General features: G+C 44.7%; 1 protein-coding gene across 1 annotated transcript in view; it reads left to right on the top strand.

The window, feature by feature from the left end:
* Positions 1-23,403, top strand: part of P3H1 (prolyl 3-hydroxylase 1) — a gene marked incomplete at its 3' end in the record, with an annotated part of 69,093 nt that overhangs the window by 5,419 nt on the left and 40,271 nt on the right. Inside the window, exons 3-6 of the mRNA XM_088461235.1 lie at positions 5,079-5,268; positions 14,373-14,504; positions 17,860-17,999; positions 19,626-19,715. Of these exons, the coding sequence (XP_088317361.1) occupies positions 5,079-5,268; positions 14,373-14,504; positions 17,860-17,999; positions 19,626-19,715 (552 nt within the window). The remainder of the gene's footprint in view (positions 1-5,078; positions 5,269-14,372; positions 14,505-17,859; positions 18,000-19,625; positions 19,716-23,403) is intronic.

Below are 23,403 nucleotides of genomic sequence, written 5' to 3'. Positions count from 1 at the left end.
CCGGAGCGAGTGATTGCTTAGCATAGCATAGCGCTCGCGAGCGGGTCTGAATCAGGCCCACAGTCCAATTGCCGTAGAAATCACATCCTGTCTGTCTCTACTGATGGCATCAGTGAAGAAAATAAAAAGGGACAGGGTGGTGGAATAAGCCCGTTCTGTTACATCTACACTACAACCTAAATGGCAAAACTTTTTTAATTCACTTATTGCAACTTTTGGTTGCCCTCCTTTTTTTGCAGTGTCCGTGAATGCATTGGTCCTCCTGCTCACACATCCCTACCATATCCTCACACAACTCTTTTTTGCTGGGGTTGTGAGACTATTTATTATCATTTATATGGCGCCACAAGTGTTCCTTATGCTGGCCATACACGCTACAATTATCGGGGCGATCCGCCTGATATCGGCGGATCGCCCCGATAATTGTAGCGTGTGTGCGGGCGACCGAGGGTTAAATTGTCCAGCATGCCTGTCCGATGCGATATTTACCCGGTAAACTGTCGGCCGCATCGGGCAGTGTATGCCCAGCGCGGCCGACAGACAGACATTTCCTGTGTTCCTTCCTACGGAAGGAACAGGGAAATGTCTCCTCCCCCGGGGGCGGAGCGCAGATGTCGGGCTATACACTGTGAGATTTCTCTCAGTGTATGCCGGCGACATCTGCGGCTGGCAGCCGGCCAGATAAAATGTCTGTCGGTTTGACAGACATTTTATCTGGCTGTGTATGCCCAGCATTACAAAGTACATAAACAAATAAGTAAACAATGACTTACAATATACAGACAAGGATAATAAACATTGCTATATTAGCGACCTTTACACCCACATAAACAGCCAAGTGTTAGTTGCACTAGTGGGGAGTAGGAGATAAACGAAAATAAAGTAGGGAGAAGCACAAGAGGGTAGAGGGCCCTGCTCAATAGAGCTTACAGTCTAAGAGTCGTATTCAATTTGAGCCGAGCCGCAATACTTTTTCGCTGCCCGGACTTTTCGCCTGTTTTGTAGATGGAAAAGTATCACGCTTTACCCCGTATTCTATTTGAAAATACGCGAAAACTGGACCCGGCGAAACTTGAACAGGCGGAAAGTACTGTCAGATTTGGGGAAATCAGCCTGACACCCCCCAAAAGATGCACTGACATGGGGGTTCTCTATGGTACCCCCCGATTTGGCTTGCTGAAGGTATTTGGTGTTTTTAAACGGGCTCAATAGCTGCTAAATAGCGTTTTTCTATACGTGATGCAGAATAGTATTCAGGAGTATTTTTTCCAGAAAATAAGTTATCCCAGCAAATTTGGAGTACTTGAAAATGGGGGTCAGCATATTTAAAAGTTGCTAAAGTGAAGTTGAAAAAATCGTGAAGAATCCACCTGCCGCAAGCACCTGCAATCAAAAAAACACTTGGGGCATACTTGGGGACCCCCCCCAGAGTCAAGGTCGCTAGTTTTTAACTTTGTCACCCAACATTTTTTTTTTTTCCCCCAAAATTAAAGTGATTTTTTTGGGGTGTTAAGTGTTTATTTAAAATTTTTTTTGACAGTTTACCTTTTGGGGGACTGTCTGAAGGCTGCAGCTGGGTTCCCGCAACGTTGCAACCCAGAACCCCAATTCTGCACTTTTTTCCACCTGCTATTCATAGGCGAAACTTTTTCTCCTATTACATTGCATTGACTTTCCGCCTAGGCGGAAAGTCTCTCAAATTGAAAACGGGGTAAAAGCAAAACGGGTGAAAATTACCTTATCAGCGAAAAAGTATCTCTGATCCGGACTTTTCGCCAGAAATTGAATACGGCTCTAAAATGGAGGGGCAGACAAACAGGAGTGACACATGGCAACCCGTTGCCTACCAACCACAGATGGGGTAGGCGGGGAGGAAGCAAGATGTAGCAGCAAGTTAGGATGACGGCTTTAATGAAGTAGTGGGTCTTAAGAGCTTGTTTGAATGATTGTAGAGAGGTGCAGAGTCTGATGGGAAGAGGGAAGGAGTTCCAAAGGTGGGGAGCAGTGCGGGCAAAATCTTGGAGGCGGGAGTTGGAGGAAGTAATCAATTGGCATGAAAGGTAGCGTGTATGAAGAGGGTGGACAGAAGAGTGAAGGGAGATGAGATCAGAGATGTAAATGGGAGAGGAATGGGTGAGGGCTTTGTAAGTGAGTGTGAGAACCTTGAATTGGCTTCTGAAAGGGAAGGGGAGCCAGTGGAGGGCTTGTAGGAGAGGGGAGGCAGATGTAGAGCACTTGGAGAGGAAGATGAGCCGAGAAGCAGCACTGAGCACACTGGAGAGAAGAGATAGCAGAGAGACAGTTGGAGATACGAGTCAGTAGAGAGGGGGAGAGGTCAGGTGAGGAAAGGTAGATCTGAGTATCATCAGCATAGAGATAATTAAGGTCAAAGAGCGGATGAGTTTACCTAGAGAGGATGTATAGAGAGAATAGGAGAGGTCCAAGAACAGAACCATGGAACACCTACTTTAAGAGGCTGGTGGGGGGGAGGAGTCGTCGTGAGAGGAAACTGAGAAGGAACGGTCAGAGAGGTCGGAGGACAGCAGAGAGCATTGTCACGTAGACCAAGGGAATGAAGATTATGCAGCAGGAGAGGGTGGTCCACAGTGTCAAAAGCAGCAGAGAGGACAAGGAGAATGAGCAGGGAGTAGTGGCCCTTGGATTTGGCAGCAAGGAGGTCATTGCTGACTTTTGTGATGGCAGTTTCAGTGGAATGGAGAGAACGGAAGCCAGACTGAAAAGGGAGTGGGAGTAAAGAAATGTGGTGAGGCGGTTGTAAACAATACGCTGAAGAAGTTTGCAGAGAATAGGGAGGAGAGAGAGATGGGTTGGTAGTTAGAGAGAATGTATGGATCAAGGGTAGATTTTTTTTTTTTAAGAATGGGGTAGACAAGGGCATGCTTGAATGCAGAAGGGACAGTGCCAGAAGAGAGGGAGAGGTCAATGAGGTGGCAAGCTGACAGAAGGAAAGAGGTAGCGGAGAAGGCAGGGGGGATGGGGTAAAAGGGAGAGGTGGAAGGGAAGGGGGGCGGGGTGGACTGGATGGAGGGCCTTTACTTCCTCTCCAGATACAGGGGAAAAGGATGTCAGAGTTGGTAAAATGGATGGGGAGGAGTTATCCTGGAAAAGTGGAGGTGGAGAGCTGGGGGAGTGGTTGGATATGATGTCCTGACGTATGGAATCAATTTTATATGTAAAGTAGGTAGCAAAGTCAGTGGCAGAAAGAAGGAGGGGAGACAAGGAGGGGGTGGGCAGAGGAGGGAGCTGAAGGTGGAAAAGACGCTGGGGATTTGAGGACTGGGAGGAGATGAGATTCTTGAAATATGACTGTTTAGAGAGGGAAAGGGTAGCACTGTAGGATGACAGCAGGAATTTGAAATGGAGAAAATCTGCCTGAGAGCGTGATCTTCACCACTGTCGCTCGGCGGTTTGGGAACATTTACCACGGAGCCCTGGGGAAAAAACTGCTGCATGTAGTGCAAGTTATTATAAAATAACATTAGTCATGGATGTAGTGCAAGTGGCCTGAGTCCTTATTGAACATGTTTGTCGTCTGAAGTTAACACTCTCTGTGTGTGTCTCAGTGCGGAACTAACAGATTGCATCCTATTTGGCCATCTGGATGTGCATCGAACTTGGACACTCATCCTGTTGCTCTGACCTATTGGCCGAATCAGACCATGTTTGTCAGGCTTGATAAGCTGTGTCCAAATGTTAATAATAAAGCATGAATAGCAGTAGCCTTTGATTTTTTTTATTTTTTTCGCCAGAGTTAATGTTTGTTAAGGCTTATCAATTTTATGTAGCAAATTGGGTTCTTTCTACAAAATTACTTAGCTTTTTGCTAGTCATCTACATAAAAATTAAGGGAAAGCGAACTCTACTAGTAAATAGGCAAGTTCCTTTTAATCAGTTACTGTAGCGGAACTTTAGTTTTCTTAGGGCTTCTGTCTTGTGGACTAGTCATATACATATAAGAAAGTAAACTGGTACCAAATACTCTGTGTGGTGCGGAAACCCTTTTGAGCACTGAAATAGAGCATCCACTCCCCCTCGACTTTGCAAGTCAAACTGCCCGTAAGAAGTCCATTGCTAATTTGTGAGAGAATGTGTGCAATACCCAGAGCGGCTGCCCAGTGGAAGGCAGACATACACAAGATTCTTACTTGCAGGGAAGAGGGGATATTGGACTGAGTGCTCCTTGGCACACCCAAAAATGTTGCATAAGGATATTTGTTTGTAACACCAGTAGGTTTAACCTGTTAATAAATCCCACAGAAGCAACAGTCCGATATGAAAGTTCCACCAGGAGGAAACACCTGTAAATTTAAGGTTATCAATATCTGTTTCTATATTTTTCGGAGATATTAAGGCTCTGTTCTGGGAGGACTTGGTCATGAGTATGGGTAGGCCATAAGTGCCCACACTTATGCACAAGCAAGAGTTAATTTTGTGGGACAAGTTTATTTAATTGAGTTATAGAGGGGGCACATTTAGGAGTGAGTTGGCTTTTTTCCCTCCAGGAGGGCATTATTTTGTCAGAACATGTGATGTGCCAGAGATCGGGTCTCCTTTTCTAATTTAATGGGCTGAATTTTGCTCCTCTTCGGCAAACTCGTTTCTAGATGCACTTTGTACTATGTAATAAATACACAACTAAGTTTTCATGATCCTATATCCTTTAACAGGCTATGAGTATGTATGAGGGACCACGCAGTTCTGCCTGCCTGCGGATCAAGAAACCCTGACATTAAGATATTGCACAATTTATGGTCCTAGATAATGGTGCTATCTACTTGTACATTTCATGTAGACAAGAAAAAAAATACAGGTTTAATATCTAAATAATGACAATCTTCTCCACTGCATTTTACCTTCTACTACATTGCAGAACACTAATATACTACACAAACTCCGCCTTTACAGTCCGTGTTCTTAGGATATCCATGCTTGAGTCCAGATGGTTAAATCAAAGTGACTGAGGTCACCTGTGCTGAAGCATGGAGTTTTGGGAACCTCTGTACTACACCCTTTGTTGTCTAATAACAATGTAACAAACTTTTTTGTTTCCACTGCAGCAAGAGTTCCGCTTGGGAGTAAGTTACTACACGGATGAGGAGTCTGCATCTTCTATCGGGCACTTTGAAAAAGCCTTAGAGGAATATTTTATTTTGGACCTTGATTGTCGCAACCTTTGTGAAGGGCCCTATGATTATGATGGTTATAATTATCTAGATTACAATGAAGATTTATTCCAGAGTATTACGGGTAAGATCCATGACATGTCAGCTATCCTAAAGTATAATTAAAGGGTAACGCCACTCAAAGATTGTTGCTTGATCTAAATCCTTGTGCTGGGTGCTACTTCATGGCAAAAATCTTTATATTGCTATATAAATTGATGATGATAATAAATAATAATATTGAAACTGCATTTTGAAACACACAGAAAGTCAATTATTGACTTTCCTTAACTAAATTTGTAACTATAGGAATCTGTGCAGCCTACAATTCTGAGGTGGCCTCAGGAGCTCCCGCAGCTGCATCTAGTAGCGCTCTCCCATCTGCGACTTTATGCTAAAGGCCTTCCCTTGTGCATCCGAATGTGAAGGACTGAGACTCTCACTGTCCGTACATGAAGTAATACTGCTTTGTACATAGCCCTATGGCAGATGTAGTTTCCCCATCAGAGTATGGCTTCCTATATGAGTGTTTGATCGTCTGTGTACGCAGTCACTTTCATTGACGCACCGCCATGCTTCCATAACACGCCCATCAGATGGACCATCTCTGTGCCTGCGCTAAGACACCTCCCTGTCGCTGCCCAGGAACGGACACTACAATTTCTATCCACTTCTCTGTGTGCGTCTTAAATCACAACTACAACTCTGGGCCTAAGTCAGTAAGGATCGCTATTGCGTACGCAGCTGCAAACTTGTACAGAACGCAACTGCAAATTTATGGTAATGCCCGCCATAGCTCATCCAGCATAGAGACTCCCACTGCTGCTTTCTCTCATCCATACTACCTCGCACTTCTGTGTATACAGCTCTATCATCAATGCACACCGGCCCATCACGCGCAATTACAGCAGGTCTGACCAGGCACAGAAACTGCAAACCATGTCGCTCGCAGAGAGCTCTCATGCTGCGTATGCAATCGCAGTGGCTAACTAATGCACGCCCAAGAAATGGCGTTCAAACGGAAAGACAAGCCTGCGTTTCCCAGCCACGCCCCGTCACCACCCACCAAACGCTCACAGCCTGTCACTCACTCTGCGACTGATTCCTCAGTGCGTCCGTAATCGTGGTGCATGCGTAGTGTTTAATAATCGATCGATCTGCATAAGTAATTGCAATTGCTTACGCTGCTGAATCAGGCCCACTGTACGGACACAATCAGGGCACATGCGTAGTATCAAACACAATCACTCCGTCTGACATCGGCAGCGCGTGCACCTCTGAATCAGGCCCTTTGTTTCATGGCTGTAGATGTAGCTAAGGAAGGCTGTGAAGAATTGGGTTTTATGTCATGTGGCAGAAGTTGTGTTTGCGTTTTAACAGGTGATTTAAGGCACAATTTATTTCTGATGTGTTAGTAGTTATCTGTAGTACCCCAGCATAAGGGTTTGATGAATTTTAGTGGAGTGACCCTTATAAGGACACTGTAATGCAAATAGTGTTTTTGAGGCCCATTATCCACACTCTATATAAACTATTTACACTAGCTTGTATAGGGTGATGTTGATGATTGAAAATGTTTAATGGGATGCTATCAACAAAATGTTTAGTACTTTAAGAATAGGGCAGCGTCTGTAGTCACTATTACTAAATTTAAAGATTGCATTTTGTTTCCTGTATGTATTATATGATAATAATGGGGATAATCGCTGCGGACCTGCAGCACAGCAGTACCCATAGCAATCCATGGGGCTGCGATGTCTGTAAGCAGCAAGCTCCGGAAAGCGTAACTTTCCTGAACTTCTGTCTGCTAAAAGCATATGGGCTTCTTGTTTTGCTGTACACATAACTTTGATGTGCGTGAACATTAGTTGTTTGTGAGTAGTATGGCTTATTTGTACATAGGTAATATTTAGTAAAGATATATAAAAAATTTTTGGAGGTTTACAACTCCATTAAGCCTGTTATGCAAGGCTGTCTGTGACGTTTGTATTTTTATTTTAGGCCAGTGATGCCCATGTCTTCACACTTTTGAACCATGCATGGACAGATACATGTGTTTATCATGTGAGGAGGACTTCAGTCATTGATTTGCTCAATGCTTGTGCTATTTTATACTATGGGATTGAATTACTAAAGCTTCTAAAAATAAAAAGTGGTGCTGTTGCCTTTATCAACCAATCGGGTTCGGTCTATTATTTTCTAGGATGCAATAGAGACATGACAGGCAGAATCTGAATGGTTACTATGGGCAACACCCACCACTTATTTCATTTTTTTTTTTTTTTTTTTCAAGCTTTAGTAAATCTACCCCTAAGTGTCATATCCTACACTGAGCTCCCTTTGATCGATCATTATAATATGCCAGGAAATAAAGTGCCACCAGACCATAACAGCAATGGGACACTATAATTCTATTACCTGTTAAGGAATTTACAGGAAAGGGGTTCAATATTGTGCACTAGCTGCTGGGAAAGGGGTGTCTGGCTTGTGCACTAGTCACCAGAAAATATGAAACTATATGGAGTTCATGCTTCCATTATATATATATATATATATATATAACGAAATATTATAGGGCAGCCCGATTGGCATAGTGTTTGTCATTACTGTTTCATAGCACTGTTGTCAATTGCCAGTCATGTCTGATCTGTATGGAGTTTGTATGTTCTATCCGTGTTTTGCATGGGGTAAGTTGGCGGCTGACAAATTACTTCTGTTTGTGTGCCCATGTAATAGGGACTATAGGGCCTGATTGTTTGTTGTTTGGCACGTGATCAATGTCTGCGAGATTGCTCAGTGTCCTCTAAGCCATGATGACAGTTCTACAAAATCATGGCTACATGTCCACTTTGTAAATGTGCTCTGTGTCTTCTGATGCATATTTCCTGGCAGATGAGTTCTGGCTGCCGTTCTGAGTAAGCTTACTGAGATGGGAGATGGCTTCCTGATGCAGCACTTGGATCTGCAATGCCGGCAGTGGATGTCTTTAGCCTTTAGATACCTCCTGCAGCATTAGCATTTTTCACATTGCTGCTGAGTCCAAAGATAGAAACATAGAATTTGACGGCAGATAAGAACCACTTGGCCCATTTAGTGTGCCCTATGTGATCCTCCGTTCTTTGAAAGGATATTCTTATGCCCATCCCATGCATGTTTAAATTGTTCTACTGTATTAGCCTCTACCACCTCTGATGGGAGGCTATTGCACTTATAGTGTTCACTCTAGTTCCGGGGGCATCTATTCACCGGCGGTGACCTGGTCACCGCACATTTCCCGACCCGCGGGTGAAGACTCCACCCTCAGGCTGTGAGGGCAGGGCGCTTTTTGCCCTCCTGAAGGAGGGCAGGGAGCCGCGCCCCGCTAAAACAGCTTAGCGGGAACGCTACACTTATCTACTACCCTTTCTGTGAAGTAACTTTTTCCTCAAATTTCCTTTGAGTCTACCTCCCTCCAGTTTCAGTGCATGTCCTCATGTTTTTAGTACTTCCACTCTTTTGGAGAATTTCTCCCTCCTGCACCTTGTTAAATCTAGAGATGTGCGCCGACCCCTGTGTTTTGGCTTTGGATCTGTGGCCCTCATTCAGAGGCGGTCGCAAGAAGCGATCGCTCTCTCTGAATGAGGGCGGGCGCTTCTTTTTTTAGACCATCGGGGCTTGCGACGAGACCCTAAGGTTGGGTTTTGGCAACCGCAAGCCCCAGGGAGCTTTCTGCTCTGATCAAGAAGGAAGCTCCCCACTGACATCACTGCTGATGTCAGTGCGGCCGGCCACAAAACGGCAAGCGTGCCATCAGGAACGCCTCAGTTTGTGTAGCCACCCCGCCCCGCCTACAAAACGGGCCGAGCTGTCGATCAACATCGACAGCCGGCCCTTTTGTAGTGAGCTCCAGAGTGTGTCTCTCGCTCCGGGCTTGCGCACGTGCAGTGTGGCCGCAGGAACAAAACATTGACCTGGTTGCGAGCGTGCATCGCTTGCGACCGAGTCTGAATGAGGTCCTGTCTCTCCTCTTGTTTTGGATCTGGATTGGTTTTGCCAAAACCGCCCTTGCGTGTTTTTGATTTCTATTTTTTTTTTAAAAAGAAAATAAATTATAAAAACAGCTGAAATCACATAATTTGGGCTTGCAGTATTAATAGCAGGCAGGGCACCGGACCTAGAGATAGGGCACTTCTGCGCGCGCGGCCGAAAAGGGGTCATGTCTTTATGACGTGTCCCATTTTCGACACTGCGACCCGTGGGTGGAGACAACCTGCAGGCTGTCTCAACTGGGGGCCGCGCTGGAGGGCAGGGTGCTTTCTGCCCTTCAGAAATAGGGCAGGGCGCGACTCCCCGCTGAAACAACCTAGCGGGAACGCTAATTAACCTCAACCTTTATTTCCAATTAATTTTGACCACCTCACAATATAATTTTTTTTTCATCTAGTTTAGGGCCAAAAGGTTGCATCCAGCTAGCTGTCTGACTAAAAGTGGCCATACACTGTGCGATGCAGACGGATCGTGCTGTCACTGCTGGCAATCGTGCGGTCCCCGCAGACTGCACAATATGCCGCTCCCCCCTCCTTCATCTGAATGGGATCGTACATCGCATCCCAGATCAGATGAACATGCAGGAAGATCTGGGGATGCGATCTATGATTCCGCGGGAGCGCGCAGTACGATATCGTGCCCATACATGGCACGATATAGCACGTATATCGTGCCGTGTATGGGGGCCTGCAGCTAAGCGACAGCAGTGGGCGGCACTAACATGTGGCAGTTCAGCTTCCAAGTTCCAACACGGATACAGTGTGTTATATACAGTGTGGGTTGGATACACCAAGAGTCCACTTACTGTGACAGCAGTGCGGGGTGCTGGCAGTGTCCTCCATGCGGAAGTGCAGTCGGTGTTGGCGGAGTGGGGGATCTGGCAGTGTCCTGAGTGCATAGTGCCGGCAGAGCGGGGGTGCCAGCGGTGTCCTCTGTGCAGGAGTGCTGACAGTGTCGGCTGTGCGGGGATGCCCTCGGTGTGGGAGTAGCGGCAGTGCGGGGTCGCTGACTGCGTCCTCAATACGTGGGGCGGTAGTGTGGGGGTGCTGGCAGTGTCCTCAGTGCACGTATGCTGACAGTGTTGGCAGTGCAGGGGTGCTGGTGGTATCCTCAGTGTGGGGTCGCTGACTGTGTCCTCAGTACGTAGGGCAGGGGTGCTGACAGTGTCGGCAAAGTGGGGGTGCCAGCGGTGTCCTCAGTGTGGGGGTTTTGATGGTCTCTGCGGTGCATGGGTGCCAGTGGTGTCCTCAATGCAGCGTGCCAGCAGTGTCGGCAGCGGGGGATGCTGCCAGTGGGGGTCAGCAGCAGGGGGTGCCGGCGGTGTCAGTCTAGGGCGGCATCTTCTTAAAATCTAACTTCCAGTGTGCTTAGCACTGATTGGCTGAGAGCCGTGACAGACTGCTCTCTCAGTCAATAAATATTAAGCCCGCTCAATGCAAAACCTCGTGATCCGACAGCGGAACCGCAAGGTTTTGCCTCGGTCGGAGCGCAAGGTTTTGCCTCTGAGAAGGATTCGGGGCAGGCAGGGACATCGGAGCAGTGGCTCAGATCACTCTCCCCATTAGGTGGGTCCAGTTCTCTGAGAACCGGACCTGCTCATCTCTAGTTAGATACTTTCAAATATATCATGGGTTTTATTATGTGTTTCCCCCTCCCCCTTCCCTTCTCTGTTCTAGACTATACATAACGAGATCTCTTGGTCTTTCCTATTAAGTTTTGTGATGTAGGCCATGCACCATTTTAGTTGCCTTTTAGAACTGAACACCGTATTCTAAATGAAGCCGTACCAATGTTCTATACAGTGACATTTTTACTTCCTTCTTCCTGCTACTGATTCCTCTCCCTATGCAACCAAGCATCTGACTTGCCTTTTTCATTGCTTTGTTATAATCCTTACCTGCCTTTAAATCACCTGAAATAGTGACTCCTAGATCCCTTTCCTCCTCCTGTAATTTCCATTAAGAACCCAAAAGCTAAAATATAGTATTGAGGGTACTCTGAGACCAAAGTGCATAATCTTGCATTTTTTAGCATTCAACTGAAGTTGACATGTTCTTGACCATTCCTCCATCATGTCTTACTCCTGCATGTGTGTCTATCCTGTTGCATATTTTTGTCATCTGCAAAAAGGCATACTTTCCCTTTAATACCATTTGCAATGTCACCAACAAATATATTAAAAAGCACTGGTCCAAGTACAGACCTTTGGGGGGTCACAATTCCTTCCTGAGACTGCACTCCATTTACTATAACTGTTTCCTATTCTGCAACCAAGTTCTGATCCATTTCACCATCTAAGGGGCATATTCAATTAGCCACGATAAGCCGTTCTCGCTGGTGACGTCATTTCGCCAGGCAAAAACTTATCCCCGTATTCAATTTGAAAGACTTTTCGCCTACGCAGAAAGTCATTGGTATGAACCCTGCGAAAAAGATTTGCCTATGAATAAGGGGTCGAAAATAAAGTGAAGAATTCCGGTTTTGGGGTGCACACTTCTGAAACCCCCCCCCAGTACCATTTCGACAGTCCCCCAAAGGTAAACTGCGTAAAAATATATAAATAAAAAAATACTTTAGAACACCCCAAAAAAGTACTTTCATTTTTGAGGTGAAAAAAAAAATACATTGGGGGGACAAAGTTAAAAACTAGCGAAATAGACTCAATGGGGGTCTCCAAGTATGCCCCAGGTGTTTTTTTGATTGCAGGTGCTTGCGGAAGGTGGGTTTTTGAAATTTTTATAAAACTTCACTTTAACAACTGTAAAATATGCTAGCACCCATTTTCATGTACCCCAATTTTGCTGGGACTACTTATTTTCACCAAAAAGTAATGCAAAATTCTATTCTTCACCACTTATGCAAAGACGCTAAATAGCAGCTATTGAGCTCATTTAAGCACCCCAAATACCTTCAGCAGGGCTATTCGGGCTGTCTGTAGTGATCCCCAATGTGAGTGCAAATTTTGGGGTGTCAGGCTGATTTCCCCAAAACTCACAGCACTTTTCGTCTGTATGAGTTTCGCTGGGTCCCGTTTTTGCGTCCTTTGGAACTGAATTGGGCGAACAGCGGGTGCGCTTAAAGACTTTTTTTTTTTCTCCAAAAACATGCGATGTAGGCGGAAAGTCTGGGAGGAGAAACTTGGCAGACTTTTTGCGGCTAATTGAAGAATCCCAAATTTTCAAGTATATTTATCAGTCTGCGTTGTGGGACCATATCAAAAGCCTTACTAAAGTCTAGATAAGCCACATCTATGGCCCTCCCTTGATCTATTACTTTAGTCACCCAGTCAAAAAAAATCAGTAAGATTTGTTTGGCATGATCTCCCTATAGTGAACCGATGCTGTTTGGGAACCTGTACATTTTTGGATTTGAGATGTTCCAAAAGTCTTAGTGATTCCGTTACTTTCCCTTCCTTCTGACAAGATAAACCTCTGTGTCTTCATTATTCTGAGTCTGCTTATATTTCCTAAATGCCCTACCTTTTTTTTTTTTTTTTTTTTTAATTTTTGCTTTCACACTAGCTGATACTACTTCTTTTGTAAACCATACTGGCTTCCTTTTACATGTGCCTTTCCTAACCCTTTTGATACAAACATCTGTTGCTTACTCTATTGCACTTGTTAATTCTTCCCACCTCTCCTGCACTCCTTGCAAGTTCGGAATCTGTATGTATTACCGCCGGCCACAGGGAATCCCAACGCTGGAAGCCCGGCAGGGGTGAAGATCCCGACAGCGGATTTAGGCAAGTAATGCTAACCCTCCCTTAGGGTGCCTAACCCTAACCCCCCCCCCCTCCCCCAGTGCCTAAACCTAACGCCCCCCTTATCCTAGCCTAACCTTACCCTCCCAGGGGGTGCGTTCATTCGGTATGCCGGACGTTGGGCTCCCTGCGTAGGTCTAATGACTGGCGTCAGGATTTCAACGCCTGTCATTAATACCCTTCTGGGATTTGACAGTCGTGTAGCCGGCGGTCGGCATTTCGACTGTCTGCTTCCTGACTGCATCCCCCAAGTTCTACCAATCTGCCAATGAATTGCTTACACCTCTCCCCATCTCTGCAAAATCAGCCTTCCTAAAATTTAAAACCTTTTTGTTTTTATGTGGCATGAGTCGCATCCTATCTTTATACTAAACCATACTGCTTGATGGTCACTGGATCCTAGTTTCCCTCCGACACTTACAATGGTAATAGGATATCAGATGCGAATATGATGTCTAGTATAGCATCTTTGCGAGTGGGCTCCCTTACCAGTTACTTGAGGAATGCTCCCTACAAGGCATTTAGAAAGTCCCCACTTCTAGTGGAACTTGCAAAAGGGCCCTCCCAATTTTACATCTGGTAGATTAAAGTCTACCATGATTATTACCTCTCCTTTTTAAAGTCATTTTAGTGATGTCTTGCAAAAGGTTCCTGTCCAGTTCCTCCCCCTGGCCTGGTGTTCTGTAAACCCCAGTGCAAATAATGTCTTTCTCCCCTGTTTCTATAGTCAAAATTTTTTTTCTGCAATTTTTTGTATTGAAGTAGTTTTTATGTTGTGTTTCACATACATTGCTACCCCGCCTCCAATCTTAAAAAAAATAAAGTATATCCCGGTATAGCTATGTCCCAGTCCCGTTTTTCATTGCACCATGACTCTGTAATAGCCACACTATCCTGATCATCCCTAGTCACTATTGCTATTAGCTCTGAGATTTATCTCCTAAGCTCCAGCATTGCGCATACAGCTCTATGGGTTTTGTTTGTTCCTCTTAGTTCTAGGTATGTTCAGACAGTACATTTGTAATATTATGGCTTTTTTAATTTTACCTGATTGTAGATGTTGTTCAACGTTTGTTTAACTGTTCCATAAATTACACTTTGTGTTATACTACACTTACTGCTTATAATACACGGCTGCCATCTGCCTCTAGACTGATTCTAAACTTAAAGATGCAGCAGTGATTCAAATAGCGTACAACCCTGAATTGGGCCCATAGATTGCAAGCTCCACTGGGGCAGGGTCATCTGTGAATGATTGACTGAAATATTCTCTGTAAAGTGCTGTATAATGTGTGTGCTATATAAATAACTGTTAATATATAATAACATTTCTTAACAATTTAGTTCAATTCTTCATTTAATGGCATGACGATTGTCTATTTACAGTGTCTTATGTTTTCCAGATCACTATGTGCAAGTGATGAGCTGCAGGCAGAGCTGCGTGTCAGAACTGGCTACACAACCTGGCAGAGAGAAGCCCATTGAAGATTTCCTACCGTCACATTTCAACTACCTACAATTTGCATACTACAGCAGTAAGTTCTTACACAATTGTGATGCCATACACTTTTTTTTTTTTTTTTTTTTCTTTTTTAGCAGAGGCCATATGGGGAGCAGAAAAGTGCCTTTCTATAGTACACTGTAAAATTAAATAGTCCCCTAGCACCAGTGATTTTCATTGCAAAGCTGATAAACCCTGTATAAGGGGATTTTGAATTCACTCCTCCCTCAAATGGACCAAATACTTGCGTAAATGAAATAATAGAGCTTGTGTTGAATCCACCATCTTCTTTGTTCTGTACTGTGTGATTTTGTAGTCACACATTGTAGGTCCATTCAGTGGAAGCCTGTACACCACCTGCTATGTGCTTTTCCTGTTCTAAATCCTCATAGGACTGTAGCACCCTGATACAGCAATAGCTTTATGACTGTTATAACTGTCTTGCATCATTTACAATTATAGCAATTTACTGTTAGTCTGACTTTTAAGCCAGGCCAGAAGATACATTTTATTTTTCTGTTCCTGTATATATTATATTTAACCTCCACAACCTATGTAAAAAGGTTTCTGAATGGAGGAAATTGAGGCTTCCATATTATATAGTAGTCTTGGGTAAAATGTGGTTCTCAAACTTTATTCCATGACCACTGAAGAGCCAGAGGTTGTCCACTTCAATGTAGTGTTAGGAAAGTTTTATATGGAAGCCTTTAAGGCTTATATGCAAGGCTCATTTACTAAATGAGTTTCTGAAATCAAAATGCATAATAGGAAGGAGGAATCCCACCTTGAGCTCTTGTGCTCGCAACTAGGGACTCAATATATTCTGTCTCAATCACCACTTGTTCGTGAGTTGTGGTTGGATGCTCAGGGGGAGTGGTCGGAATATCTTCTTGATAAATTCAAACGCAGATTATTTTTCTCTAGACATAACCAATATTTTCAGGCTGAGGTTGGTGGCAGCTATTTGGCTTTTTTGGCAAGAGATGACTCCCATACCAATATTGTGCAGTATCTTCTCCATTCTAGTGGTCAGCCGTGTTATTCGTGGGATGGTATTTCCGAGGTCTTTTGTAAATATTACTCTTCTCTGTACACTTCAAGAGCTGCTTATTCATCAGACCAGCTTCAGGACTATTTGGACCAAGTTGCCCTGCTGAAGCTTTCTCAGGAAGCTATTACATGTCTAGATGCTCCATTTACTTTGGAGGAAATTGAGGTTGCTATTTCTTCCCTCCCTGCTTCCAAGGCCCCTGGCTGTGATGGGATTCATGTGGAGGTGTACAGATAATTTAAAGATTTCTTTATTCTGTATTTTAGATTTATTTAATTCTCTATTTGATTGGGAGTCTCTTCCTGCCTCTGTCTGACGCTATTATTTTTGTACTAGCTAAGCCTGGGAAGGAACCTACACTTCCTGAGTCTTACCTTCCTATTTCGCTGTTAACTACAGATGTCAAATTAATAGCCAAAATATTAGCTACATGTTTAACTCTAGGTATTACGTCACTTATGCACCCCGATCAGACTGGGTTTATGCCGGGGAAGTCTACGGTCCAGAATCTTTGTCGTTTTATCATTTACAAAGGAGAGATGTGCTCGGGGATGAGGCAGTGGTGGTGGTGTCTTTGGACTCCGCCAAGGCCTTCATCTCGGTAGAATGGGGCTACCTGTTGGCTGTGCTTCATAAATTTGCTTTTGGACCCCGTTTTATACACTGGATTCAACTCCTGTATTCTTCTCCGGCAGCTAGGGTGTCTGTTAATGGGTATACGTCAGCTCCTTTTCCTCTAACGCAGGGGACTCGTCAGGGTTGCCTGCTGTCTCCTGCATTGTTTGCTATGGCCATTGAGCCATTGGCCTCTTTATTACGTGCAGATCCCGATGTTCGAGGTATTCGGTCCGGTATGGCTGAGGATGATGTGGCCCTATATGCAGATGATATGCTATTCTTAGACTCGGTGGGTTCATTAGTCAGTGTTGCGTATTATTAATATGTTTGGCGTGTTTTCAGGGTTACTTATTAATTGGAACAAATCTAACATATTTCCCATTTCAGGTTGTATCCCTGAACAAGAACTGCCTTGCCCCTTGCAGTGAAACATCTGGGCGTTTGGATTACACGTCTGGCCTCGGATTATATATTACAAAATATTTATCCCATAACAAGTCAGAAAATCCATGTTTGGAAAAAACTGCCTCTGCAAGTTTTGGGGCGTATAAATTTATTTAAGATGTCTATTCAGCCCAAGTATTTATATATTTTGCAGCATTCTCCAGTATATGTGCCCAAAAGGGTGTTCTCTGCCATTGATGGTATTCTGTCATCCTTTATTTGGGGTGGCGGACCTGTTAGAATTTCCATTAAAGCCCTTTATAAAACTAAAGCCTCTGGAGGCTTGGGCCTTTCTAACGTTTAGGTTCTATTATATAGCCGCTTAATTAGTCCATTTGTCTGACTGGGTATCTGGCTCCGCCGGTTTGATGTTGTTGGGTTTTTTGCCTGAACAGGTTGGAGCCTTCCTTACTCCTTTTATTATTTTTACTCTCTGGCATGTCTACTTCTGGATTACCCCCTTTACTTCGTCAGGCTTTATAGAGTATATCATACACCTGTTTTTTGCACCGTGCTGGTCTTAGGGAGGACTCTTTGTCCTAGTTGAAACTTGTTTATTCGGCCTGGATTTGGAAGAAACGCATTCCTTAGTTCTGTACCATTATATTATGTGTCTACACTTACCAAGATAATTGTGGCCCGTACGTGGTTTTTGGCTGATCCCCACCACCTGAGCTGCTTAAATGGAGAATGACGTGGTTAAACATGAAAAGCATATGTTTAATCTCGTAATACTATGTCTTAACTTCCAAGATAAGAGATGGTGTCACTCACGGCTGGGTAGAGCAATTGGAGATGTTGTAGTTACATAAACCTATCGAATGGGTCTGAATTATAGCTGGCATTACGCTTATGTGCCTAATACCTTATTTGATAATGGTGTGTGTGTGTATATATATATATATATATATATATATATATATATATATATATATATATATATATATATATAGTGTGTATGTATGTATGTGTGTGTGTGTATATATATATATATATATATATATATATATATATATATATATGTGTGTGTGTATATATATATGTATGTGTGTATATATATATATATATATATATATATATATTACACTTTTTACAGCTACTTCTATATTTGTCGAATTGTATATAATGTTAGCTCAACATATGTATTTATTCTTTGTAGATAATATAGAGACAACCTGAGAGAAGTCTTTAACTGTCTTTCTCTTATTTATTCCTATGCACCTCTGGTAGCAAGTTAGCTTACGGTGTTCTATGCTGTATCTTTGCTGTTTTGCAGTCAATAATTATACTAAAGCAATTGAGTGTGCCAAAACGTACCTATTATTCCACCCCGTGGATGAACTGATGAACCAGAATTTGGTCTATTATACTGCTGTTCTGGGTGAGGACAAAGCTGATTTAATTCAATCAAGAGAGGTAAGTGTGACAAATAAGAAACAAGTTAATCATAAATGGTATTATGTTCTGCTTGCATATGTGCTTATACATCTCTTCCATGGATTTATCAAGTTACAGTACACATATTGGACCATCATTGTCCCAGTGGAATTCATGAGAATGCAGTCAGAGACCTCTCTAAGTAGAATCAAAAAGTACCTCACCTTGGTAATAATGGTTCCTAATGAAGTCATAGGCCGCAGACTATATGAATAGTGGCTCAGCTCTCACAATGCCACCCTACACCGCCTGCAGACAAGAAGTGTTCTTTATATTTGTACCCTCTTATTGTGTAACTTACATTTCATTCTATTTGTGGTTAGAATATTAATTTTGTATTGTATGTTACTAACCTGAACATCTTCTTGGACAGCCAAATTGATTTTCCAAGAATGTAAGAAATGTTGATATGTTGGTTACTATAACCATAGTGCAGTAATCTGTAATGTGCATGTTGCCTACACACGGTATATGCAGCCTGAACCATTGTTCCTGAGAAAATCATGATATTTATGACAATCCATTCAAAGGAAACCGGCAAAATCACTGTGGCACTTCATATATAGATTTTCACATGACTCATTCCTGATAGAACTTGAGATATTTGGCATTCTGTCTACATTTGCTATATAAGCCGTTCTCTTTTCGAAGTCATTTTTGGCAACAGTCTGTCTGCATTGTCATTCTGATTACAGGAGGCAATCTGCTTTATGTCCTGTCCTCTCACAGAAACACATCTATCTGAAGTATCGCCTGTTCTAATCAGCACCTGCAATTTCTTTTTGTATTATATTATTATTTATATAGCGCACAATGCTGTACCATACATGTCTACTTTTTTTTTTTTTTCTCCTCTCTGGGAGAAGCCCAGAGAGGAAATTTAGCTGACCATTTTGGCGGGTGGGGCCAGGCTCTTTATATAATTCGGTCCTGTCTCCATCGTGACAAAATACAGATTTGTGGGGAAAGGAAGGGGAGCTAAAACACTATTTGCATAATTTTAGCCTTGCCTCACCACTTTTATCAACCCGTAATTCCCAGTATTCTCTCCCCATCCTGCCCACTTCACTTGGAAATGGACGCGATGCGGGAGATCCACCCAATCTTCCAAGAGGTGTGGGGGACTACCCCTAAAATCGTGAGTCTCCCGCACCTTCCAGGAGAGTAAGCAAGCCTGCGCTGTACAGAGAATATATGACATTCATATCAGTCCCTTCCCCATAGAAGCTTACAGTATAAATTCCCTAACATACATACAGCATTCACTAGGGTTAATTTTGTACAAATCCAATTAACCTACCAGTGTGTTTTTGGAGTGTGAGAAGAAACTTCCACAAACAAGGGGAGAACGTAAAAGCTCCAGACAGATAAGCCATGGGCGGAAATTGATCTCATGACCTTGGTGGCGTACTGACTTAAAGCATTACAGCACTATCTTCTGGAATGTTATTGGCTCTTTTACATAAGCCATTTTGTGTTTTTTAGGTTTACTGGTTCTTTACACTGTAACAGGGCTCCAATAGTGTTCATAATTTATCTGCTCATTATTTCTAGTACCTGCATCTGGACAATAAGTTAATATTACTGACCTGTTTCCCTCCTTAGAATGTAAAAACTTATATTAAGCGCAGTCTACTGGAGAAGGAGTTGCTTTTTCTTTCCTACGATGTCTTCGGAATTCCCTTTGTCGACCCTGTAAGTGACCTGAGCTGTTGTCGGCATTCTGTTTGTTTGTGCTAGTTTCCCCATCTATAAGTGTTTGTAATTGTCTGTACAACAAATCGATATTTTCCAGTCACTCTTCATTCTTCCACAACCGCGTCTTTACGCTAATGCCACAACTAACTCTTAGCCTACTGAGAGGCCCACCAGCAGCTGCGTTATTCCATCACTATGCGTGTTTAGATGCAACATCAAACCTTTCACTGTGGGGATGATTCAGCATTGCACGTATTTGCAATGCTAAACACATCCTGCGTGATTGCACTCAGCCCCTTCTAGGCCTCTGCCTGATTGACAGGTAGAGGCATTTAAGGGGCGGTGCTGGGGCAGGGACTGCCGACGTTCCCATCATGTTTTTCGGGAGTGGCAAGGCTAGGGGCTGCGTCCACAGACGCAATATCCTTACCTCGCAAGCTGGCCAGCCTGAGTAAGCTTGAGACTTACTCGGCGGCCTGACGCTGTCCACCATCGCGACCGACTGTTTTGTTGCTGATTCCAGCCTGTGACCTCAGACGCAGTGCTGGGATCACAAATGCAGCAGGGGGTGTCATACACTTCGTGCTGGAATTGCAGAACTGCCTGCGTGCAGCTTTGCAATTCCGTCCTGAGGTGAATCACCGTGATACCTCCCAGGAACACCCACTAAAATCCCCAGCTATTGCGGCCCAAACCGTACTGCGTCTCCTGGTGGTAACTATCTGTAACAACCTGGACGCATTGCCTGACTGAAAATATCAACCACTTGTGTTCGTCATCACAACTGTGTGCACCTCTGTATCATGCCCTATGTATCTCACTTGAGATGCAATAAAATGTCTGCACCTTGCAGTATATTTTACAGTAGGCCTGGACAACCTGTGGCTCTCCAGATAATGTGAGTCCTCATGCGCTGCCACTTATCAGCTGGCAAGGCATACTGGGACTTAACTTTTACAACACCTAAGGAGTCACGTGTTATTTTGGCCTACTACTTTATAGTATTCTCAATATATAGTGTTTGGGCTCTGTTCCTGGACTGATGGATATGGTTTTAATCAGAGAGGATATCCCTGCTCCCGTGGAACCCAGGCCTTTTCCAATGGCTCATTTTCTTTAGCTTTAAGGGGACATTGTTATTAAACAATATTTGCAGGATATCCCAAACACATTATCATGTATCCCCAGGGTTTAAGAAGGAGGGACCACAGCAGATATATCCGTTATCTGTTGCAGTGCCATTTACTAACCGCAAAAACAGCCCCTATAGATGCATATGGCACTGCTAAGCTGTCAGATTTACCTATGGGCTACTACTGTATACCACAGATTTTACCAGAGAGGGATCCTGAGAAAACCCCTCCATCAGCCCCCACTGATGCATGCACAGGCCAACATATGTGTGCCAGCACAAAACCTGGGAGCATGGGGATAGGGTAAGCTACCAGTCTGCTTCCAGCACTTCGCTGGGAGGGACTCTTATTGGAGCCTGTGTCCCAGCAAGAGGAGAATTTTTCACTTTGAATTTAGTCATTTTAAAATGCAGGATATGATAAATGGGCCCTTTTTTAGTGTTTTTGGTTCTCCTTTAACTTACTACAGAATCACATGCAATGGCATATTAACTATGTGTGTGTGTGTGTGTGTGTGTGTGTTTTTTATATCGTGTACCAATTATCAGTTATATGTACATGAATCATGTTGCTTGCAGGCATTTTCTTAGCTTATATAAATGCATTAAACATGCCTTTTTCTTATAGCACCTCATGGAAATCCTCATTTCAATTAATATTTACCTCCATATAGAACTACTTGTGTACATAGCTCAGTGGCAGGGGCAGATCTGCTATCAATATTTCTACTTCAGGGTCCATAGGGGGTCCACAGGGTTGACCTTGGGGGTTATAGCTGGAACAGGATCCATGGGCACCACACAGTTAAGCTTTTAGCTCCCAGGATGCACTTGGGTCCTCCTCTATACCCCGCCCCCAAGCCACAGGCACCTCAGTGTAAGCTGGTGCCCGGCCGGAGTCGGTCACCGCGCAGGGGGGCTGCAGGAGCAGCCCCCAGAAGCTTTTTATTTTAAGTTAAATTTTTATTTAGTTTTAATCTATTTTTACTACAGACGGCAGCGAAGGGCTGTCTGTACAGACGCCCACGCTGCCGCTCTGATCCCCGACTGGCGCCGCGACGCCAGTACTGATCTGGGGATCGCGGCGGGAGGACAGAGTCCGTACTAGCCGGACTCTGTCTACCTCCCAGGACTGCTGCCGGAGTCGCCGGGGATGCAGGTAAGCCGCGCGTCGCTGGCTAGCGGCGGCGCGCGGAATGCCTTAAATGCAGTCCTTTAGCCTCCGGTCCTGGGGACAGACCGGAGGCTGCTGGCAGTGGCGGCGGGCCCCCCCCCCATAACCCGTGGGACCACTAGACCACCAGGGATAACCGGCAAGCGGGAAGCCAGCATCCCTGGGGTTATGGCCAGCCAGGGGAGGAAGCCTTCCCTGTCAGCGGCTCCTCCCCTCAGCTCAGCGCGCCTTTCAGCACGGAGTCTGGCGTCGCTGAGCTGCAGATTCCTCGGCCACTCCTCCTCTGAGGTCTCCAGCGGCCATTTTCCCACAGTGGCAGCGCAGATCTCAGGGAGCACGCGGACCGGTCCCCCTGTGTACCTCTCCCCTGATTAAGGACAGCGTACACAGCACTATAGCCCTCCCAGACACTGAATCTGGGCAGGTTGATTGTAGTGTAAAGGTGCAGTGAGTATATCTTCCTGCATGGTATGTGACTTTTTGCTAGTGCTGCCTGTCTGTGCTTATTTCCGCTTACTGTCAGCTTATACCTATCCCTTTACTTCTCCTACAAGCCCTGCAGGTGTGTGGGGGAGGGGCGTTTCTACTGACCTCACTTATATAGATCACGTATTTGTGAGGTCCGTCACATACAGTAGTGTGCTACTCAGTGCCATATTGTGGGCTGTTGTTCAGCACACCGGTGAGTGCGTTTCACTTCTACCCTGGTGCCAGATATATAATATATTCTGTCATGTCAGACGAGGAGGTTGAGCGCTCAGTGGCTCCGGTGTTGGCCTCCTGCGGACGCTGTTCTGCAGGAGTAGATAGGGAGGATTTGTCACAGGATGGCCTGTGTAGTCGATGCCAGGTGGCTCCTGGCCCATCCAGACCTTCTCTGGCGCAGGAACCACCGTGGGCGATGTTTTCTCAAGTGCTGGTGTCTATTGCGGACCGTCTGTCGGTCCCGACTGCTCTCCCTACTAGGGCGGTGCCCCAGCCGACCATCCCCCATTCCCCGGGTGTCCCGCAGTTATTGCGGAGTCCTCCTGGGTCTCAATCAGTTGGTCCCTATGCGGGGTTGCCTATGTATATACAGGCTTCCCCTGTGCCGCAGCAGCCTGTGGTACCTTTTCAGGCCCCTATGGCGACGCCTCCACCATGGGTGGATGTGCTCTCCAACTCCGTGCAAAATTTGGCGGCCGCTTCCTCGGCTTTTCAGTCAATGTTGCAGACTGACATGCCTTCTAGGATTTCTAAACGCCCACTCATGACACGGGCTGCTCAGGTATCGGACTCAGAGGGTTCCTCAGATGATGGGGAGGTCCCTGATGACACTGACTCGGACGCCTCGGTCCAGGAAATGGATACCAAGTCGTCCATTAATGTGCGAGCACTAG

Source organism: Taudactylus pleione, unplaced genomic scaffold (assembly GCF_031769625.1).
Source record: "Taudactylus pleione unplaced genomic scaffold, aTauple2 ptg001031l, whole genome shotgun sequence".
Lineage (NCBI taxonomy): Eukaryota > Metazoa > Chordata > Amphibia > Anura > Myobatrachidae > Taudactylus > Taudactylus pleione.
The sequence above is the reverse complement of the archived record's forward strand: the minus strand, read 5'-3'. Positions and strand labels throughout refer to the sequence as shown.